The 14,370-nt window shown below is 42.6% G+C and overlaps 1 protein-coding gene across 1 annotated transcript in view; it reads left to right on the forward strand.

The window, feature by feature from the left end:
• The first annotated feature begins 246 nt into the window (after positions 1 to 246).
• Positions 247 to 14,370, forward strand: part of MARCHF11 (membrane associated ring-CH-type finger 11) — a 102,307-nt gene continuing 88,183 nt past the window's right edge. Inside the window, exons 1-2 of the mRNA XM_015542376.2 lie at positions 247 to 928; positions 2,173 to 2,328. Of these exons, the coding sequence (XP_015397862.2) occupies positions 380 to 928; positions 2,173 to 2,328 (705 nt within the window). The 5' untranslated portion in view covers positions 247 to 379. The remainder of the gene's footprint in view (positions 929 to 2,172; positions 2,329 to 14,370) is intronic.

Here is a 14,370-nt window from a genome sequence, read left to right on the forward strand (position 1 = left end):
CCACGTCGGCCCCGCGCCGGCTCCCTCCACCTCCTTCCCCCGCCCACCCCCCCCCCCCCCCGCGGGGCGGCTCCGATACCCCTCCCCCTCCCCCACCCCGGCGCGGCTCTCACGCGCAGCCGAATTCGGCGCCGCCTCCACCAGAGCCGAGCCGGCGGCTCCGCGGAGCAGCAGCCTGTGCCGCCGCCGCCGGGCCCTCCGCGTCCCCTCCCCGTCCCGCCCCCTAGCCCCTGGCGCCCGGGTCCCCCTCCCCACCCTCCTCCCTCCCTCCCTCCCTCCACTCCTCTCTCTCTCCTCCCACCCCCTCCGTTCTCCCCTCGGCTGCAGCCCGAGCCCGGCCCGCCAGCTGGGCTGGCAGGAGGGCGGCGGCGGCACCACCATGAGCTTTGAGGGTGGCCACAGCGGCAGTCGGCGCCGCGGGGCGGAAAGCGGGGACACCGAGCCGCCCCCGTCGCCTCCCCCGCCGCCGCCGCCGCCGCCGCCGGGAGAGCCGGCCTCGGTCCCCGCGCCCCCACGCTACCTGCCACCTCCGCCCGCGCCGCCCGCGTCCCCCGAGCGCGCCGCGGGACCAGACGAGCCGCCGACGGAGGTGGTCCCGCGGCGCCGGGGCGCGGACGAGCTGCCGCCGCCTCCCGCGCCCCTGCCGCCCGCCGGCCAGGAGGTGTCGGCGGCTGGCGACTCCGGGGAAGGTCCGAGGCTCCTTCCCGAGGCGGCGGTCCCCGAGGCGGCGGCGGGGAAGGGCGTCCCCGGGGAGCCTGAGGCCGGCGCGGGCGGGGAGGGCGAGCGGCGGGGCGCCAGCGACCAGCCCGAGACGCGCTCGGTGTGTAGCAGCCGCAGCAGCAGCAGCGGCGGTGGCGACCAGCGCGCCGGGCACCAGCACCAGCACCACCAGCCCATCTGCAAGATCTGCTTCCAGGGCGCCGAGCAGGTAAGGAAGGCCCTGCGGGACCCCGGAGGTGCCGGCGGTGGGCTCCGGTCCGAGCTGGACCGGCGCCTGCCCGGGACGGTCGACCTTTCAGCACCATGGACAGCGCTCGCCTCCCGGCTCTTCTCCTGCCCCGCTGGTCCAGTCCAGCCAACTCAGCGGCAGCTACCTGGGTTCCCTTTTCCCTTTCTGTCAAGGCAAATGAGAATGTCCCGGTGGCGAATGCAGGGTTTAATTGGGTCTGCACTTAATTTTTCTTACCTGGTTTTACAGTTACACATTCCTCAGGTGCTTTAATGATAAAGTCATAAGTATCTCCTTTGTGAATTGCTACATGGATTTTGGTTTATAGATAGAAACAAATCCTTTTTCCACAAATGCCTACGGAGGCAGAGAGTCTTAGAATACAAACTGGGGGTGAGTCACGTCAAAACCAAAAAGGGCAGGGGCTTTACATATTGCAAATTATGTTGACTCACTGATGTGAAAAGCATGTCACAGTGTTTACAAGAGAAATAGGAATGTACTTTGACCTTGCGAAAGAAAGAGTATTTAGCTAATAACTTATTTTTTATTTTGTTAGAAACATAATTCTAACATTATAAACTCCGTAGAGGTACATGCAAACTTCTGTGAGAGTGATCATGGAGGCAGCAGGATAATATACCTCTTACAAAATGTGTGGTCTGAGAAAACATTAGGTTTAGTATTTTTAAAAGTAAGGAAATTGCATAAGAATATGCAGGCTTTCAGGAATATAGTGCCCTAAGTCAATATTTATGATGCTACATTTAGAAAAAATAAAAGCATAACCCTACTGCAAGCTACTTTCAGGGATGCCATGCATTTCTTCTTTAGCAATGATTAAGAATAACTGCAGAGGAAATGCATCTGACCATCCACTTAAAAGTTATTAAAGAGGTTTAATAGTACAGCTTTCCCCCAAGGGTATTGGGAGCTATATCTTGCAGACATTTTGTGTGTTGGTAGAACATTTATGTCATAACATCAAGCAATATCTTTGAAATAGTTTTAAGATTGTAGTTTCATTCCCATCAGAAGTATAAAAATTTAATTTAATTTTCTCATGTAGATTGATGCTTGTATCCATCTGGGTAAATGACTTTGAAAGAAAAGAAAGCAAGTGTTAGGTTTTTTTTGTTTTTTTTTTTTTTTTGTTTTTTTTGTTTTGTTTTTTTAAGTAGAGGCACAAGTACAGATATTCACCTGAGGTGTTATCTTTACAGGGGGAGTTGTTAAATCCCTGCCGATGTGACGGATCCGTTCGGTACACACATCAGCTGTGCCTGCTGAAATGGATCAGTGAGAGGGGTTCCTGGACCTGTGAGCTCTGCTGTTACAGATACCATGTCATAGCCATTAAAATGAAACAGCCTTGCCAGGTAAACATCGGTGACATTTCTTTTTCCTGAAATGATCTTGCTAAACATGTGTGCACTTGAGTTTAGTTATTATGAAGGATGCCGACATAACGCTACTCAAAAACATTTTATGCAAATCCAAATAAAACCAAGATGAAGAATTTGTTGAGTTGTGCTTTGAAAAATCTGTGACACTTTTTAATCTGAGGAACTCAAGAGACATTTTATTCAAATGGTTTCCATTATTAATTTGTTGCTCTTCGATAAAATGATACCCATCTTTGCTTCTAAAAGGACAGGTTGGTAAACTGTGAAATACTTCAGTTAAATCGATTTTATTAATTGGACATGTTACACTATTTTTATAATATTTTGTTAATTGAAGCTTTGAAGCCATGAATGGGCTGCATTGATGGAAAACACATGCATGTAAAGTAAAACTTTACTAGTCTGGAAACTTTAGTTGAGTCTTTTAGTTTTAATCTGAAAACTAGGCTCTTCACTTAACTAGGCTCTTTTTCGTATGATGTTACATTTAGAAGCTTTGGCTACTTTGATTATTTGTTGTGTTCAAGTACATAGTGGATTCAGAGGTATTCCCAACTGTTACTCTCAATACCACTGAAATTGTGTATATTCTTAAACTTTTTGTGTATAATCACATAAAACACAATTGCCATAACCCTACAAATGCCCTTGGAAAAATAGGCTTTCATTTTTTTATGGTGGGGCTGATTCAGGTTCTTTGAATCGATTGGTGGGATGTAAAATTGAAAATATTAAAAATGATGTATTAAATTAATGCAGAATAGTGTGTGACTGATGAGATCTGGTAGTAACCTGGAGCTGAAGTTAGGCAGACATAAAAGTGGAGATTCAAAACAGGGACAAAGGAAGACAAATGGAAGGAAGAGGAAAAAGGAAAAGTTAGGAGGGGAAGAAAGTCATAAAATCTCTCTATTTCTGCTTACATCAACAAATGCAGCTTGCATTGAATAATATACAATAAGTGAGACTGTTAGTGATCGCAGGGGGACCTGGAAGCTGATACACTACTGCTTTCATAATTTAAATTTCATAGATTTTAATTTGTGCATCCTTCATATGGTTTGCAATTAATTTGCATCTCTGATAGTCACCATTTGTAGCATGATTAGCAGGCATGAAATGAAAATATGAATTTTTTCAAGTTGACCTAAGGCTTATAAATAATTTGGAAAGAAGAATAACTAATGTGGAGGAGTGATGTTATCGTGCTGAAGATAGGCACAAAGCTAACACAGTTTCCCAGGACCTCTAATTGATTGAACTACTTGGGTATCAATTTATGGATATATCGTAGCTGTCTTGAAAAACACATGGAACCGTGTCCAGATACAAGGATAAGAGTCGTATAATTGGATCTACAATAATTCTATGACTAGAAACATGGGGGAGATGGGAAAGGGGCAGCTTTGGACCTCCAGTGGAAAAGTCCCATGAGAAGTACCATGACCAGATGTTCAAGAGTTCAAACAGAATGCTAAGTATTTAAAGAACTTATGGCTACTATATCTTAATTCACGTGGGATGATTAATTTTGAAGTAAATAGAAATAGGTCCTTGATGTAATTTTAAAATGCAGAAGAGACAAAGGGCTAGGACAAAAAAATACTGCTTACTAATTCTATAGCAAAATGAAGTGATTGCTACTATGTTTTGTTTCATTCATAAAAGGAATCATTCAGTGTCATTTTAACAAAAGCAGTTCCTCAAAATGTGTATATGATATGAAATCAAAACAACAACAACCAAACCAACGAAAACCGCAAACCAAAATGAACCCAGTGTTACTAATACACTAGAACTAATTTTATTACGACACATGCAGATACTGCCCTGCTCTGCCACCTGACCTGTTTGGTAGAGTTGACGACCAAATAATATTTAGAAACAAAGTTGATATAAGTCTGATAATGATAGCACAGAACATGCCTGAGAAATAGCCCTCCAGGACTATGTCATATGCATATAAATCTCAGTGCTCTTAATGAGTGGAAATCAGTTATAAAGTTCCTAAAGTGTGGATTCTTCTACCTAGGAGCAGGTTATTCTCAGATAAAGTTTTATTAATCGTCTGACATTTCTGTTACGGATGACCTACAAACTGAGCATTTACTCTGATTTTTGGGTTTTCTCCCTTGCTGGTGTGAGGCCGATCAGATTTAGCGTTTATCACATTCATGCTTTTATGACCTGGCAGCAATCCATTTCTTCATGGTGTAGGATCAAACAGGCAGTATGCTGTGGCACTCCTCTTCTTTCCACATCCGTCTAAGTATGGAAGGTTACGTATGTCTTAAGTATAGAGCCCTCTGTAGCTGTGAGTGGGTGGTTCCTTGGATGTAGAACAGAAGAGAGGATAAATAATAATATTAATAGAGAACATTTGCTGAACACTTACTCTGTGCCAGGCACTGTTTAAGTGCTTTACATATGCTGATACTGATATTTAATCTTCCTACGAGGTAGGGAAAAGTATTATCTCTGTTTTACACAAATGGAAACTGAGACACGGAAAAGTTATATAACTTCTACTAGGTACATATCTAATCAAAGGCCAGGATTCAGATTTAGTCAGGCTGGCTCTAAGTCACCACGTGACTTATTGGCTGGCTCTTAGTCACCACGTCGCATATTGGAAAGTGTTCTCAATTCCATCATGGCCATTTCTGGGCCTATCGTGGCTTATCCTGTGTTATGCTGAGCCCATCAGGAGCTGGTTTTTAGCCTGGGTCTCTAACAGGGTGTAGAAAGGCTTTGACTACTTGTTGTTGCATAACAAAGCACCCCAAATACTTACCGGTTTAAACAACAATCACATTATCTCTTCAGAGTCTGGGTTGATCGAAGTCAGCTCGTAGGTTCTTCTCCCTATGTGGTGTCAGTGTGGAGCTGGAGTCATCCAGAGGTTTGACTAGAGTGGAACATCCAAGGTGGCTCACTTATGTGACTTGTTCTTGGTGCTGGCTGTTGGCTGGACGCTCATCAGGGGCTGTCACCTGGCACCCCGGTTCTCTTCCCACGTGACTTGGATTTTTCACAAGAGGTTGTTGAGTTCCAAGCGCATGAAAGCAGAAGTTACAGATCGCTTAAGTACAGTTGCATGCATGTTGTATTCTCTTGATTAAAGCAAGTCACAGGACCGGCCCACATTCAGAGGAGGGAAAATAGACTCCGCCTTTGGAGTCTGTCCTTCTTTTAAAGAGGGTGGCTATCTTTAATCCACAATAAAAGATAGTTTCTAAAATGGCTCTAACTATCCTGGTCTCTGTATTAAGTACTCACTAGGCCCAGATAGGTCCACAGGCACCATCATAACTCCCCTCCCAGGGCTCAGAAATAAAAAACAAGCTTGAAAAAATGTATAGGAGGTTGACTCATCAGTGGTGCTCGATGCAGACCCCCAAGCACTTCCAGAAGTGATTATTACCATGAGGTACCTCCTGGTGCTCAGAGGAATATGGGGACCGAGAAGGGAAAAGAATAGCTAACTAGAAGCAGGTGTACGTGCGAGGGAAACATGTGGCAGTGAGTCTAGAACTTTAGTTTTACTTGTTTTTCTCATTGAGATTAGAATTCTTTGAGAATTTGGGTCTAAAACTCTCCATTCCGTTGGGTTTTAGCGATTCTCAGCAACATGACCCAGTAGAAAACGGATGTATCCCCTAAACATATTTAAGCCTTAATTGCTGTATCATTAGCAGTGAGGTTAATTAAGACATTCCAAGTAATTAACATGCATTTACCCTCCTACCTACTTGCAGAATCTATTTTATTGATTAGCATATTCAAGATGACGCATTAATAATATTTTAAGAGTAAAAGCTAATTGTTTTGAATCTCATACTATGGTATAAAATTAGTGGAATCTAAGGACATAGAAGATCAATTTTATCTTGAGATGCTGGTGACATTAACTAATTAAGCTATATTCAAGGTTCTGAATTCTTTCAGTGCTTTTTGCAAGGAATATAGACGGTTGAAGAGAGAACATTTATTTGGTAACATATGGTAGGAGAATCTTAAGACTTGTTATAAAAGACCTCACTCCTTAAACATAGGAAAATACACTAGAAATGGAAGGTACCTTGGACAAATTACTTAACTCTTTGTGCCTCAGTTAACTCATTTTTTAAAAAGTCATCTCTATACCCAATGTGGGCTAGAACGCACAACCCTGAGATCAAGAGTCATAGGCTTTACGACTGAGCCAGCTAGGTGCCCTCAGTTAAGTCATCTTTAATAGATCATAATGGCATCTATTTTATCCATTATTTTGAAGACTAAATACATAAATATATGCAAAGTGCTAAGAATAGTGCCCAGTACATAATAGGTACCATTTTAATGTTAGCTTTGATTATTATTACTTGTTCATTCAGCTAACAGATGGGGACCTTCAGTCACTCACAGGTCCCTGTTGTTTCCTTCAATCTCTTGTCACCAAAGTGAAGTTAATGACTTCTCTTTCCATATCACTCTTTATCCCTGGATGTTTACACCCCACTTTTTCTTCGAGAGCACATCTCAGTGTCTGAACACATTTATTTTTGTACATAATGAATAAACAGCATTTTAAGAATCAGGTGTTATGCTATATAACAATCTCAGCACACAAGGGCGTATGTGCTCCAGAGATAATATCCCTCCCCATGGGTCCTTATTGGAGTCTACTCATAATCGGGAGTTATGAGATGCTTCCACAGGTGGCCAGGCACAGACCAGTGCGATTCATTTTCTCAGGAGTCATTTGTTTACACTTTGGAAATGCCCCTACTGAGTGGGGTGTGCCTGTGAGCAAGAGGAGGTTGGAGAAGCCCCAGAGATCCCTGGGGGGCAATCACAAAGAGGCACAGGCAGTTGGGCTGAGCCTCAGTCAGAGTGAATGGTGGTGCCCATCAGCTTTCCTTCTCCCCCCTTACTTCAAGTACCAAAGGAAAGGGCTAGGAAGGAACTTGCCTCGGACAGTGTTGAAAGTTGCATGGGGGCCATATACCTTTGTGAATATTAGGCCCCTGGACATTTTTACTAGCCTGTAACATTTTTTTATCAGCATTTCCCTTACTGCTTTGCCTTTCAACACTCAGTGTGCTGTCAGCAACAGGTCTTCTCATAGCAGTAAAAATGACTCAAAGTCTCCTAGGAGGGAGAACGACTTGAGAGCGGTTTTCATTTCTACCCATATTCTCAAAACCCCGGGGCTCATCATGACAGTTTTGAATTAGAGAGGAAGTTGGCACCAGGTGGGTCCCTCTTGGCTAATGTTCCAGACCTTATTTGTACAGCGTTTATAGAACCTTAACTTCTCGAGGACTCTGTGGTCGTTATTTTCCAGAGTGGGGCTGTGTCACGGGAGGGGTGGTCTACCTTCAGAAGTGATGCAGTCATTCTCGTGATGTAGCTGACACACAGCAGGAGAAGTTGACAAGTTATTATAGAAAATCAAGTGTGATTTTGAACATGTAGTAAGAAGACATCAGAGCATGAACTGTATCGCTTTTGCATGCTGTCATTTGAAATACTTCAAAATACTTCAAAATACTTCAAGGCATTTTCCTTTTATGGGTTAAAAATGTCTGCATACATACCACCTGGCTGACATGGTGAACCGCCCTTTCTCTGGTTTTCTCTAACCCCTGCTCTCTTACTAACATTCCCTGCGGGCTTAATAGCAAATGGCAAGCTGAGGAGAAGCTTTTCGTTGCCATGCCTGAACAACTGAGAAACAACATTAAAATGTAATATTTAAATGCATATGTTGGCATATTTTATAGGTAATTAAAAATGTCAAAATAAACAAAGAACACATCATGAGGCAATTTGCTCGCCTTTGAAATTATTTTTGTTCCATTTGCTTACTAATTCTCAAAACACATGAATCTTCATTTTACTCACTGGAACAGATTAATGATTCTCTGCTGAATAAAATATGTAAATTATACTTTGTGTACTACTTATAAGCCATCTTATTTATTGTGTAGGCCACGGGTACAGTGATGTTACAATTTGTCTCAAGGCCAGATGGTTCTGAGATGGCAGTCAAAACAGATGGAGTCCACTGAGGCATCTTGTGCTGGTGTTGACCTTTACCCTTTACCAAAAGAAGACTGGGATGATGTTGCCCGGATGGTGGTACTTTCCAGAACTGTCTTCTATACCCATTTGCTTTTCTACACTTCCTAGCTCTGGTTAAGTGTATTTCTATTTTGATACCCCTCTCTTCTTCACTTTCTTGGCCCCTCCCCAGTTGCCCTTGGAAGAGGAACCCCCCCTGCCCTCCACCGCCGCTGCCAACCTGGGGTGGAACTGGGAAGACTTTTTGGTTAAAGCAACTTACGGTGGCAAGAAAATTGGGTAGTGGTTGGGTAGAGGAACCTTGCAATGGCTCCAGAATGTCTTCACTTGATAACATTAATCTTGGTATGTAAACCAAAGGTCAGCAAATCTGTTCCGTAAAGGTCCAGACAGTAAACTTTAGGCTCTGAGGGCCTAAAATATTATGGTTACTGTCCTAGCATGAAAGCAGTCATAACCGTCGCGTAAAGGAATGGGCGTGTCTGTGTCCCAGTGAATCTTCACTTGTAGACCTTGGAAGTTGAATTTCATATACTCTTAACATGTCAGGAAATAAGATCCTTCTTTTGTCTCCCCCACCCCACCCCACACTGCAGCGATTTCAAACATAAACACTTGTGGGCACCAAAAAAAGAGGTGGATTACCAGCTGGATTGAGCCCACATGGGTTTGACAGTAGTTTGCCAACCCCCAGTTTAAACAAATTAAGTATCAACATGGACTTCGGTATTTTCTGACCTCTTAGAAAATGAGATGGGTGAAGTGTCCCCAAATTTTTATATGTTTCTTTGTAATTTTGAGTGAAATCATCATACACTTACATCGTTCAGAAAATGGTGGGACTGTATCTCCATAACAAAATGCTATCAACTTTACACTAAATATTAAAACCATTGTTTCTTCCGAACAGTTTCTTGGTTGTATTGAACTCAAAGCCTCCATTTCCAGGAGCTGCTTCAGTTAAGTTAGAAGCAGAAGGCGGAGACATCCCAGAAGAAGCCCTCAGTGTCCCTGGAGTAGGCCACCTTCTTGTCCCTTTGAGTTGTAGAATGCATTTTGGAGAGTGTTCGCAGATCCATCCCTAAAGCAGGTCCTCCCAGGCTATCTGCAGCCCAACAGGTATGCTTAGAACACCCACTTTTGAATGTTTCAAAATGTTGTTGAGTTTGGTTGGGGTTTCCAAGCCTGCCTTCTGGGAGGACAAGCTTATCAGTGAGTGGGAGGGGTTTGGGAACAAATTCTGTAACACAGCTCAACAGAGTTTGGGAAAGCTTCTCTTTCTTGGTCGCTTTGTGGTCATTCAGTGGCTATTTGTAGTACGAATGAGTGAATGAATGAATGAACGAGTGTCTTAGTAGGATGAACAGAACCAGGGGGCCATGTTCATATTTGTGCAGTGAGAATACATCTCAAGGAAAATGATCGAACGTGCGTTCGATGCTGGCACGTCAGCCATCTATTGGCTGTGAGTTTTCAGCTTGTTCTTAAGTTGCTTTTCTAATAATTCTCTTCTGAAGCTGTTCGGGCAAGTATGTTCAGTTCTTCAGACCACAGGAAAAAGCCTTAAGAGTAATACAGAGATCTATTTTTAAAAGCCTAAAATTGAAAGGAAAAAAAAAAAAAACCCACAAAAGGTTCCAGAGAGACATGTCTGCTCTTTTCACAAAACAAAATGTCATGAAAAAAGACTCTGTAAATGTGAAATTACCCATGTGTGACACACTTGCTTTCTTGAGGTTGTCACTGGTTGAAGGATTTCATCTAGTATTTGTTCAGAGAATCTGAATAATCTGCCGGAAATTTTGCTGTATGATCATGGGTATAGATGAGCTGCTAAGAACGTCTACGTGGTACAACTCTTTTGGCATGGAATCTGTCACCTGGCTAAAAACAAGGTGAATTTTTTTTTTTTTTTTTTGACAAACGGTTTGTACAGTTGTGATGTAACTCCAAAAGTGCTTTTCTACTGGTGATAACAATACTCCAACACAGAGAGACACGGAGGAAGAGAACAGACTCTTCTCCTTGCTCATTTCCTGCTTGGCACGTGGCTTTACTGCGATGTGACAAACTAGGTTCCCTTCTATTTTCGGACCCTGTAAGAGTAGAATGGTGCGACCGAGGAAGGGTGAGTGTGCTTCTGACCGTTCGTAGCAGCAGGGAGTGGACCGGCAGGAGATAATCGCCTATAATTACGAGTAAATGGATGGTAGTCCCTGGGGTCTCTCCAGGAAAGACTTCGCTATGGCTTGTGCTTTCTGTATCCTTGGATATTTGACCACATGGTCCCTGCCAGAGCGTAACTTACAATTCAACAGCTGTTCTACATGACTTAGCCCGATGAGGTCCCGTGTAAGTAGAGGTGGATGGCGCCCCAGCACGAAGCAGCGCACGTAGGAAGACGTGGCCCAAACCGGAAGCATTTCTATACAGGCAGAGCCCAGAAGAGAATTTACTGAGGATTTCTGTCCTTCCTCTTAGGCGTGGTATGCTCTGGGGACTAGCGTCTGAAAACCTGCTTTCTCTCCAGTGTTTATCTCTTATATCAGTTCTCTTGGCTAAAACTTGGGCAGTGTGTTCTTATCATAATAATAGAGTTTCATTGCCTTCATGTGCCCTTTGGTTTCCTTTCTCATTTTGGTATGCTAATTATGTGCAAGTGGCCAAAGCTTAACTTGGGCACAGGAGGCCCTCCCATAGGCATCTAGCTCTTATTACAGGAACCCTCTGGGCGCTCCTTTGTTATATATGGACTTGATCTTGTGCCATGATACTCATTTGTGTCCTGACTCTGAGTTACGATATAGTTCAAATAAACAAGGAACTATTTCTTCAAGAAATTTATACAGGCTCTCCTTGGTTGGTTCAGCCTGTTAAAAAAAAAGATTTTGTTTTTATTATTTTTTTAATATTTATTTATTTGGAGAGAGAGAGAGAGAGACAGAGTGCAAGTGGGGGAGGGGCAGAGAGAGAGGGGAGACAAAGAATCCGAAGCAGGCTCCAAGCTCTGAGCCATCAGCACAGAGCCCGACTCAAGGCTCGAATTCAGGAGTTGTGAGATCATGACCTGAGCCAAAGTCAGATGCTCAACAGACTGAACCACCCAGGCACCTCCAAAAAAGATTTTTAAGAATGATAACCTCTCTCACAAGTATCAGGGAATTTTAGTTATATTCTTGTTGAAAGAATATTCTAGAAGCCACAGGGGAGTACTTTTTCTTTTCTCTCCCCACCCCCAATCACTCCCCAGTATTAACTTCTTTTCTATGTTACATTTGCAATTTTTTTACATAAATATGTATGTAAGGAATCTCTTATTAATTTAAAGAAAAGATAAAGAACATAAAATATTTATAGTAGAATAGAAAAATAACACAGGATTTACTAGGAATACATGGAACATTCAGTAAATATTTGTTTCATGCTCATTCCATCTTTTTCTTATTTTCTTGACAACATTATCCCCTTACTTTTTTAGCAGAAGCTCCAGTCCTTTGGAGAGGAAGGGTTATCTATTCTTACCCACATTGTATCCCCTAGGATCAAGCATTCCCAAGCTCAAATCTGGAAGTTGAAAGAAAATCCTTTTTTTTAAATTTAATTTAATTTAATTTAATTTAATTTTATTTTATTTTATTTTATTTATTTTATTTTATTTTATTTAGAGAAAGAGCACATGACAGCAGGGGAGGGCAGAGGGAGAGAGAGAAAATCTTAATCAGGCTCCACGCTCAGCACGGAGCCCAACATGGGACTCAATCCCATGGCCCTGGGATCATGACCTGAGCCAAAATCAAGAGTCAGACACTCAACCGACTGAATCACACAGGCGCTTATGGAAGTTGAAAGGAAATCTTGGATGTAAAACCACCTTTTCATCCTTCTGAAACTGCTTTCTTGTACCCTTCATGAGGGCCTCTCAGTCCTGCTGCTAAGGCTTCTATTAAAGTCATTTTCAAATCTAGATAAGACTTCTCAGCAATTTAAGTAGTATAAAGAAATGAAAAAAAATGCTAAGCCAACAAGATTACAACTAATTGTGTCGAGATTTGTTGGGTACATTTGGATGACACGTGGTTCTTAGAATATGGTGGGAAAGATGCTTGGATACTGAAACTTGTTTGACTAATTTGGTGAAACACATAACAATGGGTGACTAATCTCCCTACCTCCTGCCCACCTCTTCTCTCTGACCTACACCCTACTGAGACTGAAGGTAGTATCTGTTACAGATAAGGACATTTGAGACAGAAATATGCTACTTTCATTTTGGACATGATTAAGCTCTACTATAGTAAACTTTAGGAGGAGAAAACTAACCATTTCTTGAGTTGCTTGTAGGGAAAATTTCAATGCTAAGTGATGATGAATGTGTGGAGATTATTGATATAACAGGGCATAGCAATGGATTAATATGTGTATTTTTGGTCTAGAAGATGACTTCACTTGTGTCAAGGGGTAGCCTCAAAATATTTCATCTTTGTTATTTCTTACTAAGAATTATATAATTAATACTTTTCTGTCGATTATTTTCTCATGCATTCAACATATTAACTTCTATCATATAGCAGGCACTGTTTTAGACCCAGGAGCTAGGTAAAACAGGCAAACCTCTGCTTCTTATTTTAAATCCTTGATGGTGAGGGACAGACCATAAACAAATAAGCAAATAAATTTTAAGAACTAGGTAATTATAGATTCTGTGAATACTTCTAATGGAAATAAAGTGAGTGACTAAAACAGGGCAAACTAGACTCAGCCATGTGGTGCTGGATTAGAGTTGGAGACATCAGTACAAATTCATGTTTTGCTTAAGATAGATACAACTATTTATAGCTACGTGCTTATGCATGGGTTAGTATACGCCTATCCATTGCCCAGCTCTGTCTGTCGAGAAGGCCTAACAGTAGTGACACTCCAGTAATAACAAACTCACCTAGCGCCAGATCTTAGCTTCCAGTACCATTTTCCAATAAAAGGAACGAGTCACATACAAAATGCTTATTCTTACGCAAGGTGGGTCTGGAGTGGCTTGTGCTGGAAAGTCAAGAAGTGCCCAGAAACCAAAGGGTGGAGGCACAGCAAAGGGACACAAGGGCCAACGTGAAAGAGCCCCCAGTGGCAAAATCTGGAACAATTTGAGGAATGAAATAAATGACGTAGTATAAGATTATAACTCAAACTACAATATGAACAGCCATGAATGCATACTGATATAAATAAGTGATAAATAAGTGAATGGGGGGAAAGAGCCAAATCTCCCTAACTGAAGAATGCCGAATAATTTATTTGCTTACTGTCCCCTCCGGGAGGGGAGGCGCATCTCTGTGCCCCCCCTTGAGTGTGGGCTGTATTTAGTGACTTGTTTCCCAAGAGTAGATTGGTTATAGGGTGGGAGGAGCCAATGGAGTAGCCTTCCAGTGGAGAAGCCTGGCAAATTCTGCCTTATCTAGGTTTATGTTAAACTTATGCATGATAAGTCATATTCATAACATATGCCCTTGTTATGTTGTGATGAGACTACTTGACCTCTATGGTTTTCCTCTTAAAAACCTCTAACCTCGTCTAATAATGACAAAACCATCAGCGCAAACCAAACCGGGGGATAGTCTACAAGTGCCCCTTCCACATTGCGAAGGAAAAACAAGGAAAGCCCGAGAAACTGTCACAGACCAGAGGGAGCTAAAGAGATGTAAGGACTGAATGTAATGCGGTGGTGTCCTGGATGGGATGCTGGAACAGAAAAAGGTGGACATCGGGGAAGAATTAGTGAAATCCTAGTGAAGTGTGGAGCTTAGTTAATAAGTGATGCACCACTGTTAGCATATTAATTGTGACCAATGTGTCAGGGTGATGTAAGATGTTAACAGTGAGGGAACCTGTGTGCAGGCTACAAAGGAACGCTTTACACTATCTTTGCAACTGTTCTGTAAATCGAAAACTGCT

Source organism: Panthera tigris, chromosome A1, assembly GCF_018350195.1.
Source record: "Panthera tigris isolate Pti1 chromosome A1, P.tigris_Pti1_mat1.1, whole genome shotgun sequence".
Taxonomy (NCBI): domain Eukaryota; kingdom Metazoa; phylum Chordata; class Mammalia; order Carnivora; family Felidae; genus Panthera; species Panthera tigris.